Here is a 13,024-nt window from a genome sequence, read left to right as displayed (position 1 = left end):
TCCACATCTAGACCCTCCAAACGGGTTGCCCTGGCGTACGGCGTCTCGGAATTGGATTATTTGGTGTCCAAAATTGATTACCTCTTGGGTAAAAATATTTTTTTTGAATGATGAATATTGATATAATGAAAGTTAAATAAGAAATCTAACTCTAGAAATTGATACTAACGAATCAGGATTTTCCGCTAGTGATCGGTACATTCCGGTGCCTACATTTAGGTTAGAGTTCATTACTTTATGAACATAAATAAATAAAAAGTATGTAAAAAAATATTTAAAACACCACTCTTAAATTAAACGATGCAAATGTCTAAGATTAAAAACCGGGTTGGTCTAGTGGTGAACGCGTCTTCCCAAATCAGCTGATTTGGAAGTCGAAAGTTCCAGCGTTCAAGTCCTAGTAAAGTCAGTTATTTTTACACGGATTTGAATACTAGATCGTGGATACCGGTGTTCTTTGGTGGTTGGGTTTCAATTAATCACACATCTCGGGTATGGTCGAACTGAGAATTTACAAGACTACACTCATACATATCATCCTCTGAAGTATTATCTAAACGGTAGTTACCGGAGGCTAAACAGGAAAAAAGAAAGAAGATATCTAAGATTATGTGAAAGTCATAGCTTCCAATCAAAAATTTGGTGTTTTTGCCAATCTTTTCTTACGCGTGTTTTAATCCCACTCTTTAGGCTATAAATGTAAAACCATCTTGCAAGTTACCCACTGCATTAAAATGTGAAAATCTTAATTTTTTGATAGCTCTTACGGTAGTATCTCTTGAAAAAAAAAACAGTGGAAAATGTTCATCTTCTTCCTTTCTTTTTCCTGTTTAGCCTCCGGCAATTACCTTTCAGATAATACTTCAGAGGATGATATGTATGAGTGTAAATGAAGTGTAGTCTTGTACATTCTCAGTTCGACCATTCCTGAGATGTGTGGTTAATTGAAACCCAACCACCAAAGAACACCGGTATCCACGATCTAGTATTCAAATCCGTGTAAAAATAGCTGACTTTACTAGGACTTGAACGCTGGAACTCTCGACTTCCAAATCAGCTGATTTGGGAAGACGCCTTCATCACTAGACCAACCCGGAGGGTTTTTCATCTTCTTCCTAGAAAATTACAACTTTACTCATTTAGAATTATGGCTGTAACTAATTGTTTGCACAATTTAAAAAAATACTTTTTTAATTTATTATCACCACATAGGAATTATTTTCTTAAAAATTAATTTTACCCGAATGCTTCCTCTTGCAGGTGCCCCGAAAATGAAAAAAAAATCTTTTTGTTTAACAAAATACATTTTGAGCGTTAAAAGATTTGAATTATATAAAGAAGATTTTTTTTAAAAATTACTTAATACCTCTGCCTGATGGGGAGATCCAAAATAATTTTTTTTTTTTAATTTCGGTTTAATTCATTTAAAATCAATTTTATTCAATATTTTAATCATGAAAGTATTTATAACGAATAACTATTTTTGAAGTCGGTGTCAGCCAGCACAAGTTAAACATAAAATTATGTAAAGTTAGTATCTCAACCGACCGCTAGGCAGCTAAACAGGATTCCCACATGTAAAGTGGGATCTCAAGAGCATATAAAAGAGAGCATCTTACGACCATACCTCATCTTGAGTTCGCTAAAGCAAATGTACTTGCTGACAATATAAGAGGTGCGACAATAAAGTAATGAGACTGACGTGAAAAAAAAATGTTGCTTACCGTTTTAGTCATGTTTAGTGTTGTCTCCTTCAAAGTAGTTCCCCTCTGATTGCACACATTTATTCCAGCGCTTCTGCCATTGATGGTAACATTCCTGGAAATCATCTTCTGTAATATCCTGCAAGACCCTCGTCACAGCTTTTTGGACATCTTGTATTGTTTGAAAATGGTGTCCCTTGACCGCCATTTTGACTCTTGGAAATAGAAAAAAGTCGCACGGAGCGATATCTGGTGAATAAGGTGGCTGTGGTAGTACTGAAATTTGTTTTGAGGTTAAAAATCGCTGTACTGACAGAGCAGTATGGGATGGCGCATTATCGTGATACAGAATCCAATTATCAGCAATGCTTGCACGGACACGAAGAACTCGTTTACGAAGTCTTTCTAAAATTTATTTGCAGAAATATCGGTTAACTGTTTGTCCAGGAGGCACCCAATCTTTATGAACAATTCCCTTGGAATCGAAGAAGCACACAAGCGTGCGTTTCACTTTTGACTTTGACACGCGAGCTTTTTTTGGTCTGGGTAATCCCTTTGAGCACCGTTGCGAACTTTGGCGTTTTGTCTCTGGATCGTATTGAAAAAACCAACCTTCATCACCAGTGATAACACGGCTCAACAAATCTGGATCGATTTCCGTTTGTTCTAACAGATCGGCTGCCACATTTTTCCGTGTTTCTCGCTGTTGTTGTGTGAGATTTTTGGGGACCGTTTTTGCACAAATCTTTCTCGTACCAAGATCTTCAGTGAATATTAGACGAACCGTTTCTCGATCGATGTTGAGTTCTTCTGCGATCATTTTCACGGATAATCTTCGATCAGATCGTACGATTTCATGCACCCTGGTCAAGTTGACATCTGTCCGTGAGGTTGAAGGTCGTCCACTGCGGTCTTCATCTTCAACATTCGTTCTGCCTTCACTAAAAATTTTATGCCGCCGAAAAACTTGAGCTCTTGACATAACCTCCTCTCCAAAAGCCTTCTGAAGCTTACCGTAAGTTGTCGTCGCGTTTTCACCCGATTTAACGCAAAAAGAAACGGCATACCGTCGCGCAATATTTTGCGGTTTCATTTCTGTGACGAGAGACACAAACACGTGTTCACTTATTACAGCACAACTCACGACCGAGCAGTTGCATCAATGTGCCGCTTGGACTAGAAGTAGCTTATAGACCAAGGTCAAGGATGGTGTGCCTACGCAAGCTGCAGGGTTGCCACATCTTGCAAAGAAAAATCAGTCTCATTACTTTATTGTCACACCTCGTATGTACCTAAGCATCTATAAAGTATTCTTATAGCATATATTTGTGTCACATATTTTTTGTTACATTTCTGTAGATCTCATTTTATTATAGTAAAACTTCTAATACCAATTTTGCATTGTTTCAAGTAGTACTTGTATAATATAGATCATATGTTGTTTTTTTTTATTTAACTTGCGTTAGCCCGCACCGACTACAAAAATAATTATTTGTTGTAAATACTTTTTACTTTAGTTAATAAATAAAAATATAATTATTTGTAACATTTTAGTACTATTGTTTTTTAAAGTCAGCTTTTATTTTTACTTTTTTATAAATTATTCTACTTCACAATTTTTAGTGGTATCTAGTACATATATGTATTATACTAGTTCCCTGTCACAGCTTTGCCTGCGCTATGTGGTTATTTGCATTTCCTGTGGCGGTCAATCTTCTTGTATTGTTTCTTAGTCAAGCAAGTGCAGCCAATCACACATACATTAACGGTGGCAGTGGCTGTGTTGTTTGAGCCACAGCACCATATACTTACACACCCCTGAAAAGAAATGAAATTAAAAAAAAACACAAAAACGGTTTTTAAATATTTATCTGAAGAGTATTTCCAAGCCCAAATGTACTGAATATCTCATTTAATATGGTCACGATTGGGAAAATTTACAATCATTGTTCAAACATTTTTTTACATTTCTTCACTCCTTTCAAGGCCGAATTAAAAAAATCTAGTAATGTTTTATTCACATGAAGATTATACACTCATTCAAAAATTAGGTTGATTTATCCATTTGTTACAGAGATATTAAAAAAATAGCCAAGGTTTAACAAAAATTCAAAATCCATTTTAACCCTTGAAACTCAGAATTTAAAAAATCTAGAAATTGGTTTTTAGATATTCACATGAAGATTACGCAAAAAAAAAATTAAAGTTGATATCTTCATTTGTTACTGAGAAATTTAAAAAAAATTGTAAATTTCATTGTTACTCCACATCCCCTTAAATTCAGAATAATTAAACCTCAGATTGTAAAAAAACTTTTAAAATAATTAATAATTCATTAATAAAAAAGCAGATTAATAAAATAAAATTTTATGTACTTCTTTTAAAAAAAAAAAGTGAATATGTAATTTAATAGGCATACAAAGAATTCATGTAGTGCCCACATCAGATTTTTATACGAGCAACGTTGTGCAATCAAGTTTTGTGTTAAACTCTGTGAGAATGCTACTGAAACTTTTTCAAAATTGAAAAGGACGTATGGAGATGACGCTTCGTTAGGAGCCCAAGTTTTTAGGTGGTTTAAAGTATTTTCAGATGGCTAGGAATCAGTTGCGGATGATAGATGCTCTGCAAGACCATTAATGTCAAAAATGATGACAATGTTAAGCGAATCAGAGACTTGATACGGTATGACCGGCGATTAACTATCAGAATTATTACAGAACAACTGAATTTGTTACTTAAGTACTTATGTACAAGTACTTACTTATAGTACTTGTAAGTACGTATGTACTTACAAGTACATAAGTAACGAGTGCAGGTTACTTACTAACAAGTAGAACAAAACTAAATAAGTAATTCTTAAAAACAAAATTTAATAATACTGTACATCAAATAATACACTAACTTCATACAAATATTTAAAAAACAATACAAACACTTCTAAATTTTATACTGCGTACCATTAGTAAATCTTATAAGTTACATAAGTATAAACTATTATGAAGAAAATTTTACAGAAATTTCTTCTTTATGAACAATAACATGTTTTTCTAATCTATCTTTTCTATTAAAAGACTTTTGACAAAAATCACATGTAAATTTCTTCTGTCCAGTATGAATAGAAAGATGTGACTTCAGATGACAACTCTGGTTAAAAGACAATTGACAAAAATTACACGAGAATTTTTTCTCACCGGTATGAATGGAAAGATGTGCCTTTAAAACACGACTCTGATTAAACGACTTTAAACAAATATTACATGTAAATTTTTTCTCCCCAGTATGAATTATAAGATGTTTTGTCAAATTGCTACTGTTATTAAAAGATTTTAAACAAATATTACATATAAATTTTTTCTCTCCAGTATGAACTGTAAGGTGTTTCTTCAAATTACTACTATTATTAAAAGTCTTTAAACAAATATTACACGTAAATTTCTTCTCACCTGTATGAATTATAAGGTGTTTCTTTAAATTACCATTATTATTAAAAGATTTTTCACAAGTGTTACATTTAAATCTTTTTTCACCGATATGAATAGAAAAATGTCTGTTTAAATCACAGCTTCGATAAAATGACTTTTGACATAATGTACAATGGTAACTTTTTTTCCCGATATGAATATTATTGTGATGCATCAGATTATATTTTGATTTGAATGTTTTTTCACAATGATTATACGTATATTTCTTAGCGTCATTAATATTTTGTTTATTACACTCCACTAATCTATCGCTTGCATCATTATTATTAATTCTTATATCGTGTTCAAATTCTAATGTTTTATCATTATTAAATCCATCACTACTAACGCTGTCGATTTTATTGAATATTTTACGTAGGCGATTACGTAAAACGTTATCTTTACACTTCCTGAGTCATATATTTAGTATTCTGAATATTATCCTCAACATTTTCTAGAACTGAATCGTCAATTGTCTTATCAGCAAGATCCTAAAATAAAAGATATATATTATATTCAAGAGAAAAAAAAAGTAAAAATAAGCAATGAATAACACAGAATAAGATGAATCAATCTAAATTAAACTTACTGTAAACACCAAAAATAAACAGAAAAAGGACATCAAAAACTTTTATAAACAGTACCAAAAAGACTGTTAAGATGATAAAATTCTCCATTAATCATCTAAAAAGGAGATACTTAATTTATGCACATAATGCGTGTGTATATATAATACACACACATTATGAGAACAAAAAAATTAAATTATATTTCTTAAAATATTAAATTTATCTGTTATGCACAAAAACTTAAATAACAATGCTTAATTAACTTATAATTCCACAAAGTAATACAAAACATAAGATTTTCCAATAAATTATGCTTGTATTATTTTTGTTCGATACAAGGTTGGGGAGGAAAAATCAATTCAATTTGTTAATCTTCAATGTCCAACAACATTCCTAAATATAGACAAAACCCACCACTCTTGCCAACTTACTACTCTTTTCTCAAATTTATATTAAAAATTTTACATCAATCCACATAATTTTCAGCACTTCATATTTATAGGAGTGCAGCATTGTACTCCACATCAGATTTTTAAGTATAATTTTTCAGTTATTATAAAATTAATTTTTTTCATACGTTCCTGGCTTGCACAACTCTACTTTTGAAATCATGTTTAAAAAAATATTTCTGCTAAAACATTTTAACTAGGTAAATAATATTTTAAGTAAAACAAACAGGAATTTTAGATTAAATTCTGTTTCATCTCTTTCATTATAATTTTTTTATATTTGGTGTAATGCTGATATAGATGGTCATCCTGAACATTCATCATCAGCACATACTTGACCATTTTTAAAAATCCAAACACGTGGAAGCATATATTGGTCAATGGTAGCAACAGCATTTCTAATAAGTTATATTAAGTCACCGATATCAACAGGAAGGGGCGGTACAAAAACTTTGTCTTTTACATAACCCCATAAAAAGTAGTTGCAAGGTGTCAAGTCTGGACTACTTGGTGGCCAACACTTTTACCGTATGGTGATTTACCAAATTTTGTTCTGAAATGCCATTACACAGCACTAACAGAGTATGTTTTGGCTAATTCAAACACACAAAAAACTTACTCTACTGCAGTAGTGGCCACCTTGCCAGTCTAGTAACATGACACATCAATCAGTGACATTAGCAGCTGAGCAGATATACAAACATAAACTTTAAAAAAATTCCCTGTAAAACCATATCATTTTCTGTATTCAGATACACCAGTTTAATTTTTATAAGCTACCAAAAGTGTATATTTCAATTCTAATCACTCTGTATTACCAGAGGTTGATAACCTGGAAATGTTTAGATTAAAAAAACATGTGTAATTAAGAGTAAGAATTAAGCAAACAATCCAAATTATAACACTAATAAGTTAAATTAAAAACGATTGAACACATTATATTTTTAAATAAACAACTTTACCAATTCTTCCTGTTTAATTTGATATTTTTCTTCCTTTTTTATAAACATCAAACATTAACTTTATACAAACATAAACTTTAAAAAAATTCCCTGTAAAACCATATCATTTTCTGTATTCAGATACACCAGTTTAATTTTTATAAGCTACCAAAAGTGTATATTTCAATTCTAATCACTCTGTATTACCAGAGGTTGATAACCTGGAAATGTTTAGATTAAAAAAACATGTGTAATTAAGAGTAAGAATTAAGCAAACAATCCAAATTATAACACTAATAAGTTAAATTAAAAACGATTGAACACATTATATTTTTAAATAAACAACTTTACCAATTCTTCCTGTTTAATTTGATATTTTTCTTCCTTTTTTATAAACATCAAATCTTCACAGTTACAGTTTTTATCTAAACTTAAAGGATCATTTTCTTCTTTTATAGGAAACACTGTGTATAATTTATTATGATCTATTCCCTGCAACAGAAAGATTTCATACACTACAGTAATATTAAAATAAGTTTCTGTTCTGAGTTAACCGCTAGACCAACCTGTTGGGCTAAATTATACAATAAGAATAGAAATTAGTCAATAATTAAGTGTCTTTTACATCAGCTACAAATGACAAACCAAAAACTACATTTTTCCCTCCCCCAGTGAAATTTTAATTTTATTTCTTTTACTTACACAATCATACTCCATGTCTTCATTATATTGTGAAAATAAACATTCTGTTTCATCAGGTATGCTTTCTTCTAATTCTGTTTTAACATCAATAGAAGTGTTTAATGGAACTTCATCAAAAAATGTATTATTAATGGATGCATTCATTTTCTGTAAAAAATGAAAAAATAATAAAATAAAATAACAACCAAATTTTTATTCACTTAAACCTGAAAAATACAAACAATAGCTACGCTGAATACAACTTTTCCACAGGTTTTGAGCTTTTAACACAGTAGCCTTCTTTTTTACCTTAATTATTTTACTTTTAAAAGGTATGATGGACTCTATAAAATTGTATTTTTCTAATAAAATGAAGAAACAAAAACCACAAAAAAGATAACAATAATATATAAATTCATCACATTTAAATGGCTATATACAATAGTCCATAACTAAATGTAAAATGTAAATCTATTTGGTAGTTTTGTTTGCTTCCTTTAACATTAGGATTGCTAATATAAGAAATATATGGTCTATCCTAATAACATAAATTGGTTTAATCTTTCGAGTAATTTAAAAAGGCTACATATTTCATATACAAAGCAATTTACTAAGATGACAGATGTTAACTTGAGCATAAGTATGAGAGAACATGTGAAAATTATGTAGTAGCATAAAAAAAAATCAATACCTAACTAAATTATTAAACATAATTCAATCAATTCAAATCAGTATTAATAATTTTTCTCTTTCATTTAACAAAATAAATAATACTTAATGTTAATTAATAAATATAGTTACAACGGAATACAAATTTAAAAAGAACAGGAATTCTACCACATATACATAAATTTTTTTTATGAATAGACATAAATAAATAAAACTTCTGCATTGGTTTAGGTTTTACAGTTGACTTGTATAGATACTTATGTATTAACGCCACCGCAGCTACAGTTTTATTTAATATCTGATTGACAAGTAGGCAATCGGATTTCGGTGGAAAATGGGCCGATATAGAGTTTAACATAGATTCAAAACAGTATCTTTATTAATTTTAATAAATGGTTATTTATAACCATTTATAAATATAATTTAACCAAACTTAACCTACGCTCGCTAACCCTTGACTAATTAACAGGAGTGTTTTGATTATTTAAATAATAAATAATTGCAATAATAACTGAAATTATTAAATAAATACTCCAAAAATTACGGTGTTAATTAGTCAAGGTTAGCGAGCGAAGCGAGCATAAATTAAGTTTGGTTAAATTATATTTATAAAATAAATAAAACCATTTATTATAATTAATAAAGAGACTGTTCATTTTCCACCGAAATCCGATTGATTACTTTCTTTTTAAATAAAGATGTAGCTGCGGTGGCGTTAATACGTAAGTACCCTTGTGTACTACACAATAAACTACAATAATTCAACAAAGTGCTGACTGATCATATACGACACTATATCGTTAAAAAGTTATTTATATACTTACATAAAATAATACAGTATGTGTTAAAAACTATTAATCAGTTTAAAACTGTACGATCGTAGGGTTAATTTTCTTATTACTCACTAGGGCCTTTATGATCGTTTGACCAGCTGGCTTTAGCCATCAGTTGAGTTGATTATTCTTTTCATCAACACTTTTATTGTTTATACGTATCAATGTTGCTTATTAGATCGTTTAATTAACATGTGTTATATCCATTTTTACAGCAATACATTTTATAATATCTGAATCTAATCTTTCTTTATTATTATGTGTGTAATGTATTGCCCTATTTAACATGTTTGTAAATGCATTAATTTTGTGTTCCCAAGGATGATAATAGTTATTTTATTACTTTTACTAATGCCAACATCTAAAAAATTTATTTTACTGTATTTGTCAGTTTCGAAGGTAAATTTAAAATTATGATAGGAATAAGTTTTGTTTAAATTATTTAGTGTTCATTATTTATAACAGGTTCATACACTACCAAGATAATGGAAATCCCATGGGTAAAGTACACTACCAAGATAATGTTAATCCCATGGGTAAAGTATTATCTTTTGTGTGTAAATTGATTATTAAACTCAAAATAAATTTTGTTGATATATTTCTAACGATAGTTAAGTCTTCATTATTAATTTTCAGTTTATTTCTTATTATACACATAAGGTTGATCTGTAGGGATACTTGACATAACTTAAACCATTTAATTTAACTATCGTACCCATTTTTTAATGTTTAAGGTTTAAATTTAATGTTTTTTTTAATGTTAAGGTTTAAAAAAGGCACAAGTCAGAGTTACTTTCTAGGAAAGTAATGATGCTCACTGAATGGTAGAATAATTCAGGTGATTAGAATGAAGTCACTTGTATTTTGGAGGACTTTGTACATTGACATAACAATATTTTTGGTTAACCACTTTACTACTTGTAAGCATGGTATGAGTTACAAATCTGGCACCAAACATACATATACTAAAATGATAATGTTGATAAGTAGTAATGTTTTATTATTAATATTTTTAAGATTAGTTCACAGTTACATAGTATTGGCAATTCAAACCCAGAATTAAATATTTGGACAAGACCAGCTGTGAAGAAAAATGTTTCAGCAATAAAAAAAAATAACTATTCAGCAATAAAAAAAATAACTATGAATTTAAGTAAACTATTTAAGTAACTCATTTGCTCACTAAAAAATATATTATTAAATATATGCTTACCAGGTAGAAATTAAAATTTCATTTCTGTAAAAACTGAAAAAAATCAACTTTTTTCTGCAAGTAATAGCAGAACCAAACAATGTTTGGTTCAAACAAAACAAAGGTTAAGCTCATACTTAAACTAATATGTAACTAGAATCATACATGTATTTGTATTATACTACAATACGTAAATAATTGGTAAAAGAGTGCATATAATCATCAATCACTGTGTATTCCATATTCCATAATTTCTACACTCCAAATAAAAATAAATAATTTTATAAAATTACAGACAATGAAAGATGAACTTACCGTTTATCGCCCTCATTTTGTTGGCCATCACCTAACTGACTAATTTTTTGTTCCTTTTGCTCACAATTTTTGTCACGATCCTTAACTAATTTATTAATGCTATCCTTATTTACATTATCACAGGTAATTACATCACCTACTTCAGTATCTGGATTCACATTTTCATTATCACCTTGATCACTTGTCTCAAAATTAGTAATATTTTTCTTAATAACTTCTGTCATGTTTTATAACACAATTATTTTATTATTCCTTCCTGAATCTCAACGATTATTTTATTATTATGAATATTTCTTTTTATATGTTTAAGTTTCAATATTCTACTAATATCACATTTGTTATTCTTCATCTAAAAAAAATTTTTTTGGAAGACTTCTTCCACTGGAAGACCCTGTAACAGAAAAGAAATAGTTCAGAAAAATGTCAATAAACAATTTCAATTATATTAAAAAGTGGTAGAAGTTGCTTATAAAAGTAATAACAGAAAGCGCTTTCATGTAGAAATGTGCAGAGTCAGTAATTACAAGCAGCAAAGCTTCTTGGACATCAGCAAAAGATTACAACAAATATTGCATTTTATAACAAAGATTTATAAGTAAATGCTAATAACAACATGCGTACTTTAGACCTAGTAAGTTTATTGACATCCTATCGTATAACGTAATGATTAAAATTAAATGCTGATTTATGAGTTATCTAGATGTACAAAGTAATGCTATCAGTCAAACTGCAATCTGTCAAACTACTATCTATCAATCTGTCTAGTAGATTTGATGAGGCCTTGGTCAAACGGTGATCACAATCAAAAGGCATGAATATACAATACAAAAAATGACTTCAAACATGACTTATTAAGAGCCAATCAGTCATTTTTCAAAAATCCTGAATTGCCTTGAATCCAAAAATAATATGTCAAAAACTTTTATACATATGCATGAGTAATAATTGTATATGTATTTTGGCCTACATCTCATGGTTTTAGAAGAAAGTTCCAATCAGTAGCTGTAATATGGCTGCTGTCTGTACAAAGAGAAGGCAGACCAGGCTATTGTCATGGTGAAGGGGTGATTGGAGGCAAGAAAACTGCACTTAGTGGCCGAGAAGACAGAAATTATAATGATGGCAAGAAGGGAAAAAATACCACATATAGTACCAAACATCAAAGATGCTGGGTTGTTTATAAGGGGAAGTACCTGGGACTCTGGATTAACAGGAATTGAATCTTTGCACCATATGTCAGAAATACAAAAAGGCAAAGATAGCAGTAAGCAGGCTGATGCTTGTAACATAGGAGTATAGAGTTCATGGAAGGGAGTCAGCAGTGCAGTATGCTGCAATGGTATGGGAGCTGTTAAGAGGCTTCAGCACCATATGGTGTTAACAATTACAGCCGCATATACAACTATATATAAAGAACCCATTTTTGTCATCTCAGGAGTCCCACGTATGGACCTAATGGTGACAGAAGGAGTAAGCAGATGGGAAGGTAAGAGCAAAGAGGAAGTAAGAGAATCCTAGGCAGATCAGTTGATAGAGGAGTCCTAAATCACCCAGATTTGTTCAGGCTATTCAGGGTGTTCAACACATACCTTGCTGCCAGAAGGAAATATCACTCGGAGAACTGTGCCTACTGTGGAGAGCAGGAGAGGACTGGGGTCATGTTGCAGAATTGTGCAGGATAATTCTCAAATGGAAAACAGAACTTGGGTAAAAATGCGGTTGGGAGTCCCCTTGGGGATCACCTCCATTAAGGATGTACCCAGGACTCTGTGACATTGTAAGAGCAAGCACCGAGTTACACCAAAAGGGGGTCTGGCACAGGATGCAGACAGGAGGAAGGATTTTAGTGGGAAACCCCAACTGGTACTGTAGCTCAAACGGTTGTGTATCATGAAAATTTTCTCATGCATGTTACTAGCTAATAAAAAAATTATCGAAAACATAATTTTTTAAAACAATGCACCCTCTCAAATTTGTCCATAAGTTTTCCAGCCTCTATAAAACTGATTTTTTTAATAATATTCTACTTTAAGTGGACATAACAGCGCAAACAGAATTTTCATATCTAATCAGTCTTCAATGATAAGGAAACCCAATTAAAAAAAAATTGTATGAATTATTTTACTGTTACGAAAAAAAATCTGTGGGTGAATTATTATTGGCTATGTTTACAATAAGGCTATATATTACAATGTTTATTATCATTAG

The 13,024-nt window shown here is 30.6% G+C and overlaps 1 protein-coding gene across 3 annotated transcripts in view; it reads right to left on the bottom strand.

Annotated features, from left to right (window-relative positions):
- Positions 1-5,338: 5,338 nt before the first annotated feature.
- Positions 5,339-13,024, bottom strand: part of LOC142329786 (uncharacterized) — an 84,659-nt gene continuing 76,973 nt past the window's right edge. For all 3 annotated transcript variants that reach the window (XM_075374578.1, XM_075374577.1, XM_075374579.1), the window contains exons 2-5: positions 10,817-11,207; positions 7,829-7,975; positions 7,478-7,618; positions 5,339-5,658 (exon numbers count right to left, since the gene is read on the bottom strand). In XM_075374578.1, coding sequence (XP_075230693.1) covers positions 5,569-5,658; positions 7,478-7,618; positions 7,829-7,972 — 375 coding nt within the window. In that variant the 5' untranslated portion in view covers positions 7,973-7,975; positions 10,817-11,207 and the 3' untranslated portion in view covers positions 5,339-5,568. The remainder of the gene's footprint in view (positions 5,659-7,477; positions 7,619-7,828; positions 7,976-10,816; positions 11,208-13,024) is intronic.

Source organism: Lycorma delicatula, chromosome 9 (assembly GCF_047948215.1).
Source record: "Lycorma delicatula isolate Av1 chromosome 9, ASM4794821v1, whole genome shotgun sequence".
Taxonomy (NCBI): Eukaryota; Metazoa; Arthropoda; class Insecta; order Hemiptera; family Fulgoridae; genus Lycorma; species Lycorma delicatula.
Note: the sequence above shows the minus strand (reverse complement) of the source record. Positions and strands in the feature narration are given on the sequence as shown.